Source organism: Colletotrichum fioriniae (assembly GCF_027942845.1).
Source record: "Colletotrichum fioriniae strain IMI 355084 chromosome Unknown scaffold_12, whole genome shotgun sequence".
Lineage (NCBI taxonomy): Eukaryota > Fungi > Ascomycota > Sordariomycetes > Glomerellales > Glomerellaceae > Colletotrichum > Colletotrichum fioriniae.
This window is the reverse complement of record NW_027076848.1, coordinates 2,004,049-2,025,187: the sequence shown is the minus strand read 5'-3', so window position 1 is coordinate 2,025,187 and position 21,139 is coordinate 2,004,049. Positions and strand designations below refer to the sequence as shown.

Sequence of the window (21,139 nt, the reverse complement as noted above, 5' to 3'; positions counted from 1 at the left end):
TTTATATAACGTAACGAACCACGCTATGTTATCTATCCCCGGCCCTAATAGCTCGCTTTTAATAGCTACCCCTAACCCCTGCCTAACCTTAAACTATTAGCTCCTAGCGTATAATAAAAAAAACCGCTAGTATAGTACCCCTATTATTTATAATAAATCCCTTATTATTATAACCCTTTTTTATATATTACCCCCTTTTTGCTAATTATTCTACTATTTATACTCTACTTAATAATACTCTTATATATTCTATACGTAGTAATATATATAATAATATAAATAATAATATAATTTATTGGCTTAGGGTAATATAATATAAGTAATAAGTTTAACTATAGTATTGGGGTACGGGAATAACTCTAATTTGGTTTAGTTACGGATAATATTAATTATATTATTAACTAATCTAGCGATTTTTACCCTAGCCTTAGTAATAATTAACTAATAATAATTATATAAATATACTATAATTTTATTAGTTATAACTATATATTAATATAACGTATATATTAAAATAAAATACTACGTAACGTAAACGAATAGCTCTATTTTTAGCTATATATATTAATTATTTTTTTTTATTTATTATTTATAACTAATTCCTCTTATCCTTTTTTTATAATCCTACTTTCTTACCCCTTAATTTTATATATTTTTTTTTTTATCTATTTTACTCCCTACTTACGTTCTATTACTTAGTTAGGTTCTCTAGCCTAGCTAATAGCCCTATTATATAATTAGTTAGTTAATATAGGGACTAGAATAATATTATAAAAAAATTTATTATCCTATTCCCCTATTTCTAAACTTAAAATACGGAAAATAATACTAAAAACTAGATTCTTATAATAACCTAGTTTATAGTTTTAATTATATATTACTTTTATTTATTTTATTATTAGGAATCTCTATAGCTTTATACCTCCTTTATGTACCGGCTTTAACCCCCCCTCTCCGTGGCCCCACTTTTAATTCTAGTGGTGGCCACAACGGCTTTGATACACAACCATCGCCCACGTAATATTAGATATAATATTTACACTCTCGAGAATATTTAAATCGACAATATCATACTTACATAGCAAAAATCCAGCTTCCTTACTAAAAATATATTATATATGCTGCTAATAATTTATAAATAAGACTTAAAGTCTTATCTAAATAGCTAGCGTTATAAGAAAATTAGCATACAGGCACAAGTTTCTAGTCTTAGCAATATCTTTATAATTAAATTAGTAAGAGACCTACAGAACGTTAACCTTCCACCGCTTATAGTTAACAAGAGCGGTTAAAACAGTTATAATCAGGATAATCAATAGTTCCGGGTCTAGTTCATTCATAATACAAGCCCTATTATATCAGTCGTCTCTAATAAGCCTTCGATTCGAGATAGAGCGACCTTACTACTACGACAAGTTAACGCATTAGCAAAGAGTCTCTTCTAAAAAACAGGCCTAGCATTTCTCACTAATACTATACAGCATTCAATAATCCAATAAAGTTACTAAAAAAAAGCTTACACATTTCCAGAACTTAAGCAAAACTAACGTAAAATAAGTATCCAACAATATACTACTAAAGGTTCGTAAATAATTATCTCGAGCTACGAATATATATACCGGATCTCCCGATGCCTTCCTTACTAAAATACCTAGAACTCACTAGAGTTTCCTCGCTCGTTTATAAAAAACTAGTAGCAGCAGTACTTACGAACAGCTTCCCTAATATAAACAACACTCCCGCTATCAACGGTAACTAACATATACCAATCATACTCTTCCCTAGTTATCACTCCGGCATTCAACGGACTTGTAGTTACATTGCTATTTATATAACAATCTTAGCCACTTTTTACATTACTATCTTCCGCTAGCGATATCTACGACAATGCGAACGCGATAGTAAAGGGTATTCCTTAAACCGATAGTCATCTTAAGGGGAGGAGGGCCACCTCTCTTACGGATTGGTTTATCCTCACAAAAGTAATAAGGCTTCACGTAGGTTTCACTAGGAGGCAAAGATATAATCAAACATCGGTGCGCAGCTAGAGAGCAAGCGACGCTCAACATTTCTTAAAATAATTATATTAAAGCTATAGAAGCATTGATAGCGAGGACGTTATCGCCTCAACAAGATCAAGGTTGAGAAGACCCCAGTCAATCTTAACATAAAGCTAACAGACTTTAAAAGTCATGTCGCTACAGTGAGCATTAATGCAAACACTAGCTTCCTGTTAATTCCCGTTTTCTAATCCTACATCAGATACCCGAATCATCCTGCGTTGCATTGTAGTTCTTGTTAAACATAGTGTAGTACGCAGCCCAGTTAGTACAAGTTTTCGAAAATTCGTCTACTCTACCGGATTCACCAAATTGGCGGCTGAGCTTCTCTGGTTGCTCAATGAATTGCAAAGCAAGACCGCCGCTTGCATGCCAGGCAATCTATAATCATTAGTCGGACATTGCATATATATAAGGTAGCTATTTCATGGCAAACGACTTACGTGACAGTGCATTAACCAAACACCAGGGTTATCGACTGATTGATAGTTAGCTACAACTATTCAGTTAGAGAATGAGACTGGAATGCCTACTTTGGAAAGCAATTATAAGATACCCGTTAACTGGAAGGAGTGCCACGTCACGGCGGGGCGGGTTATCGCGATTGATGGTGTAGTTCTTTGGGTCGAACTCGGCAGTTCCGGAATCGAGGATAACGAAATCGTGTCCATGAATGTGCATGGGATGTGCCACTGGTGCTTGTGTCTTGTAAATTTTGTGAGTTGCGTTGTCGACAGACTCTTGGAATTTGCCCTCGATAAGAAAGTACACCCAGCTATTCTCCTTGTAGGACTGAAGATCCACAGGCTCATAACCTTTGGGAAATTTGGGATTCTCCCAGCCTTGGTCAGATGCAATTTTAACCAGGCTCAGACTGGGCTGCGACCAGTCTAGATAAAGCGAAGAGTCTTTGAGAACCCACTTGTGGAGCGTTGCATCGGGATCAAAGTCATTAGGAAATCCGACCAGGTGCACCTTCAACGAATCCTTCTCGAAACCTTCATTAGCTGCGTTTTTAACCATCCGTGGGACTATCGGTTTCAGGTCTTTCGGAGACTCATCGAGGCAGCCATAACAAACGTGACGGTCGTCTACTGGGGGTGTCCAAGGTAGTCTTGTAGACGTAGGATCATAGCGGATGATGCCAAGATTCGATCGAGCACCTCCAATTTGACAATCCCGAGCATGAATCCAAAAGTCCGTCCGGGTGTTCTTGCTTGCATTGGCGTTGATAATAATGTCGTAACGCTGGCCAATGGCAATGTTGATGATGGAGGCTGTGTATGGTTTGATCGGGACAAAGTCCGTACCCACAACCGTAAAATTGTGATGATCAATCCAAAAAGTCGTATGAGTCGAGGTGCCGGTGTTGACAAGGCTCATCTTGTAGGACCTCCCTCGCTGGAAGTTAAATGTCGTAATGTTAGATCCGCCAACGCAATTCGGGTCTGCGTTGCAGCTCGCACCAACTGGACAGCAGTAGTATCTCCCGTTACCGTTCATTAACATGCTATCGGGAGCAGGAGGTCGACCTGGTCCACTTGATTTAGTAGTTTTGACTAGTTTGTGGTGGTGCGGCCTTACCCATGTACTCAAGTTGCACCTGGGAGAATGCAGTCTTGTGGAAATTGTCAGTGATAAGTACGGGACCGAGATCTTCGTCGTAATTCATGCTCGTTGGCCCATTGATCTTCAATGCACCCACAAGTCCATCCGCATCTAACCAGACGTGTTAATATTACGTGCAGAGGGTGGCGATAAAGAGTTGGGGTGACGGACATTGAAGACTAAAGTGGCCTGAGAAAGTCAGCGATTGTTATGCAATTGACCGTGTTCAGTACGCACTGTGGTACCATGAAGTTCCATATTGAGTGGCTCGCCAGGTGTATGTTTTCTCCTCCCCGGGCTTTGATTATCAGCTTTATGTCGGTGGAATATGGAGATGCAGGCCTACCGGGATTGGGCATTCTGTCACGCCCGACACTCCATCCATCCAATTCGAGTTTCGCTGATGGATGCCATGCCAATGGACAGATGTCCCATTGTGATTCTTCAGCTTGTTCTTGATTGTGATTTCTTTTTGGAGGAGTAAGCTAAAGTACCTGGATCTGAGTGTTGAAATCAAACTCGACGGAGTCTAGGCCAAGATGACAGAAGGCAGCGCCAGCAGGCTTACTAAAAGTATCTCCCCAATTCCCCTCAAGCGTAGGACCAGGATAGGTTCCATTGAACAACATGCGTTGAACAAGGTACCCATCAGGGGCAATCTCATGATTGTCGACCTCCAAGTAGAACTAGATCATCCATGATCAGTGACAAATGATCAGTTTTGGCATCACTATAAGACATCACTAACCTCTCTCTCTATTCCATCAGGAACATGCTTTTCATAATCAGTGGTGATATTGAATCCCTCAGACCAACATTCGCGATTGTTGGCGGTGTTGCAAGACCCTGCGAAAGACAGTCGACTGGGTTCCTCGGCCAATGGCTGCGTTGCCAGTCTGCCCTGTGCGGAAAATTCAGCGGTGAAGAAGAGGAACTCTGTGAGTCTCTTGAAGAACGTCATTACGGAGGTGGACCTGTTTACCAGACTAAAGTAGGTACCGTAATTGAAGGATCTTATGCAGCACCGACATCAGAGGTGGGGGAAGTCCTTTACTTAAAGGCAAACCTTGGGAGCCAAGTTTGACTGTCGTACGTTTGGATTTCAACTCGTGGAGCCCCTTGAGATAGCCAGTATGTATGTACTAAGTGCAGTATGCATGCATGCAGTCACGCGATTCATGCAGCTGTCCTAACAGGCATGCTTGTTGATGTTAAGTTCTGTGCGGAAACGGACCGACTGACTTTGCCTTGGTAGATCATTGCTCCGTTAAAGGACTTACGCTCTCAACTGTAAGGGTTGGCCAGTCTCGGTTATCATGGAACTGGCAACGACAGCCACAGCATTCTGGCGCAGTAGTTTTATCCTCGCATTCATCTAAGTCAAGAACTGCTTTCATGAATTACCCGGGAAACGAAAACCCCGTGGCTTGTTGATGTACGAATACCTAGGGTAACCATCAGAGGGCTATTTTGTGCCAACATAAGCCACAACCATGCTTGCTAAGCCTGTACGTTGCCATCGGACTTGGCTTCAGGCGTCAATCTCAGTTTCGGGCCGTGAACGGAAATCAAAAAGCCTTATCCTCAAAGTTCTACTTCGGGATCCAACCGATGTAACTTCCGTTGGAATGCATTTGCAATGGCGTTGAGGGGAGCTGAAGCGGGACGGTCCGAACCTGGGTTAGCTAGTCAGATTCCAAGACACACTACGTTCAGCCGCACGGAGCATGGCTGGCTGATCACGCCAGCTTTGACGCGAACCTTTGTCTCTTAGTCCCTAGGAACGAACAGGACCAAAATTTCATCATGGTAAGATGATTGGGTTTTCTGTTTTGACAGCCGTCAGGCAACCGCGGGCCGATGAAAGGTTGCGAGGTATGTCAGCTCATGCCAGGCCAGACAGCAGTCTTGGGAGCTAGGGAATTAGAGGTCTCTACCTAATATCGCTTCATTTATGGCGAGAAACCCAAACCGTTTAGTTGAGACCCGTGATAGGAATGTGATACACTCCGATATGGAAAGCAAGTATCTTATGATCCCAAAATACCGTAGGCAACGCCTAGATTGGTTGGGGCGCCGCCCTGTACGACCGCTCCCCGTTATCGCCCATTTGCTAACCTATGGGAGGGAGTAAGACAAAGTATTGAGGGGCCAAGATGAGCCGCGACTTCTACCTGCTTGTTGGAGAGACTATGTGGGAAACGGCGCTTGGTCATTCTGATGTCTTGCTTCAATGAAGCAACTTTTACTCCGAGGCTCGGATCTCAGTAGTCTATGGTCAAATTATCCATGCTATTCGCGAAAGTACGCTGTAACTGAAAACAGATTGATGCTTTCATCCCGAGGCATTAAAATCACTCATCGACCACTATTTTCGGAGCCCATGTGGCGGAAATTCGTTGTGGCCGGCCGCTTGCTGCCTGCCACGATGGCATGACAAGTATCAACCCCTAAGCCAAAGTAACTTTGAGAGCGCGTTTAGAATCCTCTTGTTCCAGCTGTAAGTCCGATTTGTCGCTCGAGAGTTCCACTCCCGCAAATGAGATCTAGACCGCTCGAAAGTAGGCTGAGGATCAAGATCATAATTTCTAGCAGTTCCAATCATTTCATGGCGTCGAAAGGCTTCATTGCTGAATGCCAAGCTGGTGATCTCGGTCCGTTCTAATAATTCCACTAGCAAGACATTCTTCCCTTCTACTAAAGTATCATGGCTAGTGGTACTAAAGCCACCCCAGCGATGGGGCCGATATAAGGACGAACCACCCGGCCTACTGACATCGGTTGGGACTCGAAAGGTTCATACGCATGAAATTCACAATCAACATTGCTCCAATGTCTGCTCCTGGTGACTTGTTGAATTTCATTCCTGCCGATGTTTTCTTCAACTCGGTAAAGGCATCTGTTCCATCTTACAAGACGCCTGTCAAAGCCATTAAGGTCGAATCCTCTGCTTTAACAGAGAAAACCAACAACCCTCTTCGATACGCCGCTCATATTACTCTCCAAGGAGTTGAAGGCGATGCTTCAACACACTGCCTCGTTCAGTTTGTAACCCCTCAAATCTGGAGAATCAGATACAACCCAAAGTTCACTGGTGTCGGGGACTACCCGGATACCAACTCGTACGTATCAAACCTCGCTTGATCCCGACATTACTTTCTAACTAATGATCACTCTAGACGCACAATTGTGAGGAACCGTTTTGTAGATCTCGTTGATGACCTCCAGCAAGAATACCGAGATTGCGACGCGGGCAACAGCTACCATGCACCGCAGAGTTGGTACTGGAACACAACGTTTGAACAGCTGTCTGGTGACCACTGGGTTCTCAGTGTATGTATTCTTGACCCATTTAGGTGACTTCGAGTTCATAATTCTAAAAGTTACGCAGTCGGTTGATCACACTGCTCAAAACCCGAACGGAGCAGTTAAGACTCGCCTACACTTTTTTGCATCACCATTCCGCATAATTGTACGTTAAAATCCTCACATGGAAATGGCAGTCTAATGTAGGTACATTAGGCAACACGGCCGGGCCTCGAGCCGAGGGAGAAGACTCCCACATTCATAACAGAGGCCGGCATCCAAGGAACATCAATTTCGGAAGAAGTGATTTGGCGAACTGCTGACCAGGCCTTTTCTTACAACGGCGATCGCGAGATTGATGCAATCAACAATGTCATCCTCAAAATGCATAAGCCTCCCCCAGCCCACTATCTTGGGTTTGGCGAACAGGGCGGAAAGACTGTCTTAAAGAAGCCAACGTACATGAATTACTTCTGTAGGTCTTCATAATCAACCCCAGCGTCATCACTCCCTACAGTCTGCTAATCGTCCCAGGCTACGACAACTTCAATTACAGGAAGGTATATGGTCAGGGGGCTCTGGATGACAAAGAACCCTTGTAAGCGTTCGTTACCAGGATGTCTCGTGTCTAGGCTGATTCCACAGATACCACTCATCTCCATTCTTCCTGGAGATGAATGGAATTCCGACCCATCGGAATGTTACCGGCTTGATGGTTGACAACTACTCACAGGTCGCCATTGACCTTGGTATGAACGACTCGAACACCATCGGCATTGCCACGCGATTTGGGACGTTTGATGCCTACGTTATGACGGCGGACGATGTACCGAGAATGATTTGGTTGGTCAATCATCTGCGACTTTGCCAAGTCGTTGCTGACAGCTTTAGGCAATACACTTCGATTGTCGGGCGACCAAAGCTCAAGCCTCGCTTCATTTTAGGCCATCATCAAGGATGTATGATGTGAAGCTGAACCCCCCCTTCTCATAAGCATGCTCATGATCCTAGGTTACGGATACAACAGCAATGCGACAGTTGGGGGAATCGTGGACGGGTACCGCAACTCTAACATTCCCCTAGACGGAATGCATCTGGACGTGGATTTTCAGGTAAGATCTCCACCGCCAACCTTGATTACGACTAACAATTCTAGGATCGATACCGCACTTTCACCGCGAGTGAGTCAAAGTTTGGCAACATTGGCGACTTCTTGAACGGCCTCAGGCAGAAGGGGGTAAAGTGCTGCACGAACATCACGCCTATCCTCAGTCTTCGAGAGTCGGACGCCGACCCATACATCAATCTACGTAACTTTTGGGACGAAGATGATAAGCTGAATCCCGCCACAAAGTAAGCAATACCCAGTTCGTCAATTTTACCAGGCTGACGGACAATTGGCAGCCTTTTGGTCAGTGACAAAAGATATCTCAAGGGTCTTCCCGATAACCAGCAGCGTGGATGGCGATATGATGGCGGTGGATTCGCAGTGCCGACACAGCTGGATCCAGCCGACCCGAACATACAAAAGATATACACAGATTCTGTGGATGCACCCGGGAATGGACTGCGTGACGATTACAACTTCAACGAGAATTACAACAGCGGGTACCCATTCCATGGAGGCGTTAGCTACGGCACGCTTCCAGGAACCAACACCAACCTTGGCACTGTGAGTAGGTCTCTGCATATCTTTGATTCAAGACTAATCCTTGCAGGCCGGTTATTATCCCGACCTGAACCGTACCGTTGCACGCGAAAGATGGGGTGAGCAATACCAGTATCTGTTCGACAACGGTCTGGAGTTTGTCTGGCAAGATATGACAACTCCTGCCGTTGCAGAGGTCTACGGCGACATGCTTGGGTCAGATAGCCTTGTTTTCTGGAGTCAACAGTCGCTTACAAACTTACAGCTTCCCATCCCGTCTCCTCATGTCAGATGACACTCCTAACCAAGATCCGAAAGTTAAGCCATCGACGAAGACTGCTATTGAGCTTTGGGGTCTTTACTCGTACAACTTGCACAAAGCAACGTACAAAGGGCTAAATAAGCTGAAAGGAAGGGAGAATAAGCGCAACTTTATCATCGGCCGTGGTAGCCTTACTGGTATGCACAGATTCGCCGGCCTTTGGACCGGTGACAACGGCAGCTCTTGGGATTTCTGGAGAATATCGGTTGCGCAGGTCATTGCTCTGGGATACAGTGGCATGACAATTGCAGGAGTTGACATGGGCGGCTTCACACCTGATCCAGACAAGAATCTCAACCCCCCGCAATGGTGTGATCCAGAGCTGCTGATCCGCTGGTACACGGGGGCATTTTTGCTGCCTTGGTACCGAAATCATTACATTCAGCATTTCGGTGGCAAGAACTTCCAGGTAATTATGGATACTACGAAGCTTCACGGACTTTTCTTATGTTGATCATTGTCTAGGAACCGTGGCAGTACACATACGCTTTCCAGAATTACCCGCAAGCTCTTCAGGGGTCCAGTCAAGATGTGTACAACCTATACATGTCAGTCGAGCCGATTTGCCGCTACTACGTCCAACTCCGATATTCGCTTATGCAGGTATTGTACGATACTATGTTTGCAAACCTGATTAATGGGTTGCCTATCGCCCGTGCCATGGTACGCCACATGTTCTTGGTATACTCTTTGAACGAGGTTGTTTACTAAAGTGATTAGCTTATTACCGATCCGGATGACACAACGTTGTTCAATGCAAATGACGATTTCATCGACAATCAATATCTTCTTGGTCACAACATCTTGGTTTGCCCCGTCCTAAATCCAGGTGTAAAGCACAGGCCAGTTTATCTGCCCGGTTCTGATCAGTGGTACCCATTGAACCTTCGCATCGACGTCCAGAACCAAGGAAAGGATCCGCAGCGAATCAAGCATGCTGCTAATTTGGAGCAATCTGTACCTGGTGGTACCACGATCAGTTATGGGTGTTACATACCCAATGCCGGGTTTCAGCCCGAGCAAATACCCTTCGTCACACCAGTATATGTCCGAGCCGGCAAGTAACTAAAGCACCCACCAAATACGACTGAAAATCTGACCATCACAGGCGCCATCATCCCGCAACTTCACTTCCGCCAGTTCGTGAATGAAGGCGGTGTAAACAGGCCTACAATTCACATCTATCCGAATGTTCTGGGGAAAAGGCCAACGGCAAGTGGCCTCCTACAACTTGGTCAACGAACTTAAACTGATAGGTGTGACGCTTTAGCATTACTCCATGTACTTGGATGACGGCGTCAGCCGGGACAGTGCGCCGGCCTGTCTACCTCAACACAGGTACTCTCATGTTACGACCTCTACAGTGAATGAGGCCAAGAGCTACTTCCGCGAATTCAAGATTCATCAGGTTTGTCTAGTCCATCAAAACACCACTGTCAGCGTATATATCTGATACCGGCCTTAGGAGTATGACGGCGCGTTACGCATCGTCAAGCTCTCTCATCCTTGGAACCAATTCAATGCGTGTCCTCTCATTGGTGACACGTATCAACTCGCCATTTGGACCGAGAAGTGCACAGCGCCAAGCACTTTGGATGCCGTCAGTGTCTCGTTCCAAGACCAAGACGGGAATTCCATCACTAATTCAGGTTTGACATTCGAATACTTCCCAAGCCGAGGTGTTTTGACGGTTTATGTGCCGGTAGCTCTGGTACCCGATCATCAGAACCAGCTACCTGGGTTGGTTTCCCCTGAGGACCACTTCATTTCTATCCGTGTTTCTGGGCTTCTTTAGGCTGGTACTTGATGAGGTAGTCCACAGATAAATGGGTGTGATTCCTAGGCTCAGTATTGCATTGCTACTCAATGTTTGCTTTTCTTGTCAGGGTTTCACTTATCAATGCTCCTGGAATTGTGCGGTTGTGAATCAACCAGGACTTAATAGTACGGAAATAAATATCTGGATTTAACTCTTTTTCTTTTCACTTTCTTTTTATCACCTACATATCCAATGAAGATATCGTGCGACAGGGCGCATCCACTTCAAATTAACCCCAGCTTCAAAGTTGGGTATGAAATAGCGACAGTGCCTTTTCATCTAACCCGCCGGAATTTCATGTACGAAGTACCAACGTTGAATTTCTCTACTGACTGAGTAAACTTTAAGGGTTTGTGTAAACCGTGATTTCCACCTTGACTGCTTGACCCATGAAGAAGTGGATTATTTAGAAAATCATATGATCTCCTTAATACCTATGGAGTTACATAATTGTGCTCAAAGCCTTAGTCGGGGAGGTAATCTTTCATTAATAGACTAGTCAAGTAGGTAACAAAATAAGATACCGGTCAACAAATAATTACACTACTGCTTTACGAATTATTTGTTATTCCTAGCGGTCTTATTCTGCATTTTATTCTTTTTATGTATTTTTATATCTTTTATATATTTACTAAAGGATACTCTTGAAAAGTCCAGAAATCAGAGCAGTAGAAAAAATGCTAGGGTTTATATAGCGGCAAACAACTATGTCACCCACTTGCTCGTGCAGAAATTCGTCACGATGCAAAATACATGTGTTTTTCCCCAGTCTTCTGAGTGGTGCCAACTACAGAATGCACGTATCAAGACGTAATCTATGCGACGGCCTCGTATCCAGAGCGAGAGTTGTGGGCGGCGCGGTTTGAGAACAGCCAGTAGATGACCATGCCGACGATGGGGAAAAGGAAGACGACCAGGCACCAGAGCACCTTATGGCTGACAGGTCGATCAGACTTGAGAACCTCAACTAAGCGACAGTACTGTTAGCAAACACAACGTGACTGCTTGCGTGCGAACGAGTATTTGGCTGTCGAGGACACCATTTAGGAAGGAGACTCACGGAACACGATAATATCCAAGACGAGGACTATGAAACCAAGGATACCGCCACCAGTGCCATACTGCCAGGTGTTGCCGTGAGCTGCTGTGCCGACAGCGGGATCGGATGCCGGCGCGGCGACGGCCAAAAGCGCGAAGCACAGCTGTAGGAGAAACTGTGCGAATACCGCGTTATGCATCGTGATATCGATCGTTGTCAAGTGGTGTATGTGATCAAGATGGAGAACTATCTGGTATGGAGGGACGTGGTTCGAATTGATAGGTATTGTGATGAACAGTGGAGTGGGTGTTGACAATAGGTAGGTAGAACGGCGTCGCAACTGGTCATTCACGTGGGGAGAGCAGTTGCATTAATATTCGCAGGACAGCGATGGAAATGACGTCACATGTTCGTGTCGTCTGACCAAGCCGCGCTTTGCGCTACGCCCAGACTGGTCCATCGAGATCCTGCGGAACTTTGGCGGGGTTAATGATAGGCGGAATATGCTCTGCTGACCCTCCAACCGCGGGCAAAGACAGCAAGCCACTTATGGGTAGCCTACATGTGCCTATGGTATTTTGTCTCGAAGTTCCCAAAGCGGACGGTGTTCTTGAATGAAGCTAAAGCTCGCTGATTGGCTTTCCTCTGCTCCGAAGGGCAAGCGATGAAGGTTTAGTCGCGGCCCAACCCCCCGCTGGGTCGGGGTAACCCGCAAGGTGTATACGCAGTTCGTCGGAGATTAATATCCATAGGTAATGATTGTTGTCGACAGAGTTTCGCATTTAAGCTTCTTGGGGCCGTGGGTACTACTTACTTTTGTAGCGCGAATCTAGCCATGGCCTTTCGGTCAGTATTACAAAGACCTTTGAGATGGGTAGCTGTTCACTACAGAAGTACCTAGAGCGTATCATGCTCATATTTGGCAGTCTAGTTGTTCATCAGTTCAATCAACGATGAAAAGAGCAGGAGGCTACGGATTGAGCTTGAGGCAATAGTCATGGTTCACAAACTGTGCTGTCCAGGGCCAGTATGAGTTTAATAGTGTCACAGTCTCAGAGGTCACGATGCAAATCACTCGCTCTGTGTGATACGAAACTAACAAACAGCCCCAAAGAAAATACTGGCGATGGGGCGCTACTGTGTATGGTCGCGTTTGAAGCTATAGATACCGAGCCAGGCAATGGTTCTGGTGTACCAATTGCATGTCTTGACTGGCACTGTAGAGTCTCTTACAAAGAATCAGAGGGTCAGGTGCTTTGAGGGGCGAGTGTTGACTTCGTGTGCTTAAAAATAGAAATCAAACAACAGGAGAAGATGGACGAGGTGCAAGAGATCGTCTCTTACTCGGCTACTCAGTATTCTGTGCCACCTAGATGAACGAAATCCCAAATGGAAAACAAAATAGATTGTGCCTGTAAATGTTCTCTAGCTTCGCGCCCTACGCAACCATACAGATTTGATGCTGTTGCTGACGACCAGACTAGTCGCCTTGCATAGTGTAGTGATTGAGTTCTGTACACTTTTGCAGCTTTGCGAGCTAGAACATGATGCATTCTCATCTGGTATTTTCGCCGTAAATATCTCTTGAACCCCAGCTTTCTTTAAGATTATTCCATTTCTCTGTTTAAGACGGATGCTGCAAAACATCAAATCGGTACCATGGGGTGGGTATCCCGGATGATGTGAGAATATCGATGACGTAGCCTCCGTGTCACCACACATAAACCCCAGCTCACTGCCGATGCATCAGTGCGAATGGAGAATGGATTTTGTGCATGTGATTAGGTTTTCATAGAGCCTGGAATGAAAGGCTTCTACATGCCTCTCTCCCATTCACGAATAATAAGTATTGCATTTTCTTACCTTCTTGGCCAGTTTCAGACAGCTTGACCAAGCTTCTTTCGCAGGCACTCTGGGAAAGTGACCATGCCTGGATTTAGAGATATCGAAGCGGCCAGCCGACGACACCGCAGAGCTTCTACCTCGAGGTCAAGAGGGCAGGAAATGTCACAGCCAGCTTCCTCTCTGACTCTCCGATCCACGGTCGTCGGCATCATAGTTGGCTTCTTAATATGCCTCTCCAACACGTATTTCGGACTTCGTACTGGTTTCCTGGCCATCATGAGCCTTCCTTCAACTATACTAGGCTTTGCCTTCTTCAAAATGGTCCAAGATCATTTGGCCTTCCCATTCACCCCCCAAGAACATGCGACAATGGTTGTTATTGCCAGCTCGTTGGGCTTGATGCCGTTTACGATCGGATCTGTCGGGATTTTGCCGGCCATGGAGTTCCTCACCAACGAATCGGAAAATGGGCCCTTCCGACTTGACTGGTCTCAACTCTGTGTTTGGTCCATTGGTGTCAGTATTCTAGGTGTTGCCGTGACTCTACCACTGCGAAAACGGTTTCTTGTCCAAGAGCCTTTGCCATTCCCGTTTGGAACATCGTCGGCAGCTATGATTGGATCATTACACCGGGATGCTGACATTGCGGATCGAATTCTCCGCGCTCAGAATGATTTGGATAGCATTAACGACAAGCAAAAGCCATCAATTGTAGAAGACTCAGTTGATACTGACGCTAGCCTCGTGCAACATGGTTGGAGCCAGAATAACAAACTCATTCTCATCACATTCTTGTTTGCGGCACTTTACGTGAGCGTCAATTTTCTTAGACAACCCTTCCGCCTTGCTGACCTCGAATGCAGTCCCTCGCTGCATATTTCATCCCTCAGATACGTACCATAAATATCTTCGGCAACTATCTTGCTCGAGAATGGCTCTTTTCTCTCTCGACATCCCCGGGCTACATATCCATCGGCTTAATTGTACCTCCGGTCACAACCCTTTGGATCGTCGTTGGATGCTTGATTGGGTGGGGAATACTTTCACCTCTATCCAAATTCAACGGGTGGGCACCTGGCTCTGTCTCCGACTGGGAAACCGGTTCAAGAGGTTGGATCATGTGGATTGCAGTCGCACTGATTTTAGGCGACACAGCTATCACTCTTTCGACAATGCTCCTACGTTCTTTCAATGCCTACGCCATGCCAAACCTATTGAGCCTCACAACATACCTGAAAGGATATCACCAGCCTGACAACGAAGAGGGCACACAGCCTCTGATCAGAAGTTCATCACGGTCTGAAGCACTGCCTCTAGTTGGGTCTTTACACTACCGGGATGACAAGTTGACGACTAAAGTATATCTAATCTGGATACTAGCTGGCCTACTTTTGTGCTTCGCTTCTATGGTCGTCCTTTTTGGGTCTTCGGTTCCAATATTAGCCTTACTGTTGGCAGTATTCACAATCTTACCGCTAAGTCATGTTAATATCCGATGTTACGGAGAAACGGGGACTGGAGGGGCCGCCTATATTGGTATGTGGTTTTTTTTCCCAAGTTCCTGCGGTGATAATGGCTCTAACCCTTCGGGCATGTCATAGCTAAGATCCCGCAATTTCTGTTCGCCTTCCTAATACCTTCAACAAATCCGAACGCCATTTTACTCAGCTTAGCCGTTGCCGGTGTTGTTGAGGCAAGTGTCTGGCAAGCAGCAGAGATGATGGACGAGTTCAAGATGGGTCATCTTGTCAATGCGCCACCGATGTCTCTTTTCTATGGACAACTCATTGGATCGTTGGTGGGATCCGCAGTATCGATGCTGGTTTACCGGCTTTACACCAACATACTCGGCTTTCCGTCCAAAGACTTTCCCATGCCATCGGCGCACATCTTAATATCAACAGCTCGGCTAGTATATGGCCGAGGTATGCCGCCTGGCCTACTCAGATTTGGTATAGTTGCATCAGTTTTGGGTGGTATATTCAAGATCTTGAAAGGTTCCAAGCGTCTTAGTCGCTGGTCTCCTTGGATACCATCAAGTGTTGCGTTAGCTGCAGGTATGTCAAGCTGCGCAGACCAAAGGGATCACAATCCTAACTAATAGTATAGGCATGTACATAATGCCCGAAATGATTTTGGCGCAAGGAATTGGCGGTCTGATTCATCATTTTATCCTTGGCCGCTGGGGTCGCGAGAAGGAATCACGCCTCATTTCCACGGCTACGGGGTTTATACTTGGCGAGGGCTTGTTCAGCTTAGTAACCATGATTCTGCAGAGCATCGACGTGCCACATTTATAATACCTACATTGCGTCCGAGGCCGGTTATCAATTGAAACCAGCCAAATTTAAAAGGCTGCTGAAATAATTGCCAAAGTGCCTCGAGACACGTCGTGGGACAAGATTTGCCAATGCGTGCTGCCCGTAGATAATGAACTTTCTTTTATTAATTAGTATAAAGCCCCGTTATTGTTTTCGCCGGGACTTTTCATCGAGAATTTCAAGCAATAGCCTTCCTCAGAGTGTCCATGAACTTCCATACATCCTGGAATGTGCAATACAAGGGCACTGGCGCAACACGGATAACTCCTGGCTTGCGTTTATCGCAAACGATTCCTTCCTCAACAAAAGCTTCCACGACATGTTCAAGTAGGCCGTCCTTGAGCAGGACACTCAGCTGAGCACCTCTCTCGTGGGCATTCCTAGGTGTAAGAACCCTAAATGAAGGTTCGCTACCGGTATCGTCTGCCAAGATGCCATCAAGAAGATGCTCCGCGTACGCAGTAAGCACTAAAGATTTCGTTCGCAATTCAGCCATGGAGGTCTTGCTGAATACCGAGAGGGCACCCGAGAGCGAGGCGAGATCGATGGCTGAGGGATTTGAAACTTGGAAACCACCAGCGCCAACAGTTGGAAGAAAGTTGTTATCCATGTTGAAGCGGACCGATTTGTCTCCACCGTACCAGCCTGTTAGTCTATGGCGGAACTTGGGCTTACCCTCGCTGGTGTCGACTTTTCCGTGTTTTTCGTGGACAAATGCGCCGGCCATTGACCCTGGCCCAGCATTCTGGTACTTGTATGTACACCAGGCCGCGAAGTCAACATTCCAATCGTGAAGTCTTAGCTCGACGTTTCCAGCAGCATGAGCCAAGTCCCAACCGATAACAATACCCTTGGACTGCGCGTATTCGGTAATCCGAGGCATGTCGAAGAGTTGGCCACTGTAGTATTGTATGCCAGGAAGCAGAATGAGGGCTGTCTCCTCTGCATGTTCATCAATGGTCTTCAGAATGAGATCAGTTGAGATGTAAAAGTTCTCATCGGGCTGGATCTGGACCATCGACTTGGACGGATCCAATCCATGCCACTGAATCTGCGATTCAATCACATACTGTCTTTGTCAGCTAAGTATACGAATAGCATGTGTTGACACTCGACTCACATGATCACTCGGAAATGGCCGCCATTCAAGGATAATTTTATGCTTCTTCTCTGTCGGCCGGTAGAAGCTGGCCATCAAAAAGTGCAGGTTTGCGGTCAAGGTATTCATCATAACAACCTCTTCGGGGAGGGCGCCGACAATGGCTGCACTTTTCTTCGCCACGTCCTCGGCCATGTCTTGCCAGCAAACAAGGGGGGAGTTCTCGAGACCCTGAAAGTGGCCATTCACCCCAATTGATGCCCAGGTCTCCAACTGAGCGTGAATGTAGTCCTTGACTGCTTTGGGTGGAACTCCCAGTGAATTACCACAAAAGTAGACTGATGGAGTCGCATCATCTTCGAGTGATGAATTACTTCCATTGGTGCCATTAACCCCATTTGCATTGCCGTTGAGAAGTTGATTGTCTTTTGGGGTGATCAGTACTGAATCTGTGATGATTGCTGTGCCACAAATATTGTGTAATCATTTCTTGACAGGACTTACTAGGGAGGGTTCCGGTCAAAGACCTTTTTTTAAGAGAGCCTTTGGTCGGAATGATAAAATCGTTGCGCAAACACGCGAGTTTGTCTTGCGCGTCGAGCTGCTGCGCGAACGAGATGGTGTTTGCATTGGCAGGAAACTTGGCCTGGCTCCCAGACCGAATCTGCTCGGCAAACGCGTTGAACTCCATCTTAGATCGTACGACAAACTGTGTCGATTTTTCTGGGTGAGTCGGATACTCTCAGGTGTGTCACTATTCGAGGCAGAACCGAGGCGTCTTGTTCGTCTTTGTACCCGTCGCTTCCTCATCTGACTCGAGACAGCGCATCGTCATTCCGAAAACTTCGCGAGCGGCCCCACCAACATCCGGCATCCGCTTCCGTCTCAGCCCTAGCGCTTCCGCAAATAAGCGACGGATTTCGGCTTGGTCCACTTATACCATCGGATGACAAGCGTCTCAGTGCAAGATACATACGGAATACTGAGTACGTACGGATACAGGTTGGCAAGCAACACGGAGACAGGGGACTTGAGACAGGCATTTGGAGAGCTACTTCTTCATCTTACCACACCCTGACTCGCATCGGATTGTTTTCTGTTCCATGCACATATCATCTCAATCGATCTCTTCTGACCCTCTTCTCCCGTTCACACGTATCGACTTCATCATAGTACGCCTCCTTTCTGTTATTGACGTTAAACTCCGTCAATATGTCCCCTCATGCGCTTCCTATGTTCTCAGAACAGGCACAGACAGATGTCTTTGCCCTGATGAAGAAGTACGCAATCACACAGAACGGTTTCCTGCCGGCCGACGCACCGGTCAAAGTTCTTCCGGATCCTTATTACTCACCCTGGGAAACAATTATCCATCATCTCCCAGAGCTTCTTAAAGCCCGCAAGCTTAGACGAGACGTTGAAGGTCTTCCTCTTTTATCGACGAACAAGCTACGCAGTCAATCTGAGTGGAGGAGAGCTTATGTGATCTTAATCTTTCTGGCGCATGCCTACATTTGGGGCGGAGAACAGGCAGAAGAGGTTGGTACCCCGTCTGACTTTGCCAAGGGCTTTCTAACATCAGTTCAAGATCTTGCTCCCAGCAGTAGCTGTCCCTCTCTTACGCGTCTCCGAGCATCTCGAGGTTCCGCCTGTCGCGACCTATGCAGGCTTGAACTTGTGGAATTTCTCATCGACTACGAACGATTTCACTGATTTGGACTCTCTAGAGTCTTTACACACTTTTACTGGCACAAAAGACGAAGCTTGGTTTTACCTAGTCTCAGTGGCCATGGAGGCCCAAGGAGCTCGAATCATGACCGACATGCTGAATGCTTTGGAGTCCATCAAGACAAGGCATTACGACAAAATCACGAGGGCACTAGAAGCACTGTCTGGCAATATTCGACAGACCGGGGCTTTACTGGAACGAATGTATGAGAACTGCGACCCGATGGTTTTCTTCTACGAGATTCGTCCATTTCTGGCCGGGAGTAAGAACATGGCAGCAGCAGGTTTACCGAAAGGTGTCTTTTACGACGAAGGCAATGGCCAGGGTACTTGGCAACAACTTCGTGGCGGAAGCAACGGACAAAGCTCTCTCATCCAATTTCTCGATATTGTTCTGGGGGTTGAGCATACATCAGAGGGCAATAGCAACCCACATGCAAGCAAGACCAACACCAGCCAAACAAGAATGCCCGCTTTTCACGAGGAGGTCCGCACTTACATGCCAGGGCCACACAAACGTTTCCTCGAACACGTTGCCCGCATGGGCAGCATCCGAGAGCTTGCAAAACTACCGGTTTCAACTGTCGAGCAAGAAGCCTTCTGCAATGCATACAAAGCAGCAATTCGAGCGATGACGGAGTTTCGGAACAAACATTTGCAGATTGTAACCCGCTACATTGTGCTTCCCTCGAAGAAGATGCACAGTGGTGTGAAAGTAGACTTGGCAAGCGCGTCTTCAGTGAAGGACGAGCAGCTCACGGGGACTGGCGGAACAGCATTAATGCCATTCTTGAAGCAAACAAGAGACGAGACTCTGCATGCGGGACAGCTAGAGAGGGCAGAGCGGAAATGATCATTCGACGCGTTGATCCATGATATCCATAACAGTAGAGCCATCAAAAAGGAGAGAACTTACATAATTCAGTGCTAGACTAATGCAAGGGGAATGAAGAGTCCAACTTCCGCATGTAACCTCAATGCTCCATTCATATTGAGCCGGGTCCACAAATTGGGAAAGTCGCATCTGTGTGACTGCTGTGACCCATTCTCCGGTGACGGGAGCGGAAGAGCGGTTTCGGATCTCGGATCGCATCGCAGCTGAGCGAGAAAACAATAACAGTCTTCGCAGTGGCGACGGGTGTCCTGATGCTGATATGCATTTACTTCTGTTTCTTCCGAAAACCTCGGCTGTAGTCTACTATTCCCCAAACGCGCTTGTCCGATTGAAAGGTTCAAGTTCGGCTCGCACTTTGCCTTCATCTGATAATGATGAGATGCGGGCAGAAGATGCCCAGCCTTGAACGCAACTTTCATTTGGTCATCTAACTAAGCTGCCGCATGCCGCAGTCTGATGTCTGTCATGTCTTGGACTTCCAGAAACTCCGTACTATTCGCGGAGTAATCGCAATGTACCATCGTACGGGGAGAGTAGAGAAAATGGCTGGTTGAAGAGTATCTCCATAACAGTTAATAATCATGACTGTACTGAGAAAGGATACTGCGAATCTAAACGATATTCCGAAAACTGGGATTTTCGAAGAATTCGGAGCCAAGCAATTATAAATGAAAATTCTCTGCAGTCAGGTATGTACGTCATCGTGTTATAAGTCACGCTTGATCCACTGCAGAGTATGGAGTAGTGATTAGGGTAGTTTCTAACTTTCCATGCACGATGCCTTCCTAGGATCGAAAGTGTGATGACGAAGGCATCAGGTCAAATACACTAAGGCTCCTGCACGTTGGAAGTGGCTCTGGAGTGGCTAGGAGCGGCTCCAATGGATCATGATTACACCGTGCATCCGTCAACGTGTATATAGTCGGAAGTACTGTATCATGTGCTCTCACAGAAGTTTATCCAACCACGGCTAGCGTCATGCAAGTTCCGCCCTCGGAAACTTCCACCTCGGCACTGGCTGATTTCCTCCCTCCGCGTCCCGATCTTCGCTCTTCCGCATATACGTCTGCACAGCAGGAGAGTAATTACGGCTGTAACACCATGGAAGATGTTTCGGGGCGAGAGTCATCGCCACACACCTATGTCCGCACAAGAGTCGCCAACGCTTGCGACAGCTGCAAGGCCCGCAAAGGTACAATTCCCATTCTGTTTCCTTTGTCTCCGAATGTCTCTCACGAGCCATTTTGCTTTGATTTTGGGCATTGTTGTGTCAAGTAGTCAGCTGAATGTGCGTGCTTCTGGCGTGCTTCTGGCCCACAAACAATCTCAGCGCGCACTCGCATGCCGTGGTTCGTGGATTGCTATCCGAATTTCATTTTGACCATTCTATGAAATAGTCAAATGCGATGGCAAGTTGCCATGCAGCTATTGCTTGAGACGGCAACGTCC

General features: G+C 46.3%; 2 protein-coding genes across 2 annotated transcripts; both read right to left on the bottom strand.

Annotated features, from left to right (window-relative positions):
* Positions 1-11,578: 11,578 nt before the first annotated feature.
* On the bottom strand, positions 11,579-12,001 carry N0V96_009767 (uncharacterized protein; the record flags this gene model as incomplete). Its single annotated transcript, XM_053190440.1, has 2 exons — positions 11,579-11,730; positions 11,824-12,001. 2 exons carry the CDS (start codon positions 11,999-12,001, stop codon positions 11,579-11,581), a joined length of 330 nt encoding a protein of 109 aa, XP_053052370.1.
* Positions 12,002-16,146: 4,145 nt separating this feature from the next.
* Positions 16,147-17,262, bottom strand: BNA5_2 (Kynureninase (L-kynurenine hydrolase); the record flags this gene model as incomplete). The annotated part of the gene is made up of 2 exons (XM_065758744.1): positions 16,147-17,037; positions 17,089-17,262. 2 exons carry the CDS (start codon positions 17,260-17,262, stop codon positions 16,147-16,149), a joined length of 1,065 nt encoding a protein of 354 aa, XP_065612809.1.
* Positions 17,263-21,139: the final 3,877 nt, after the last annotated feature.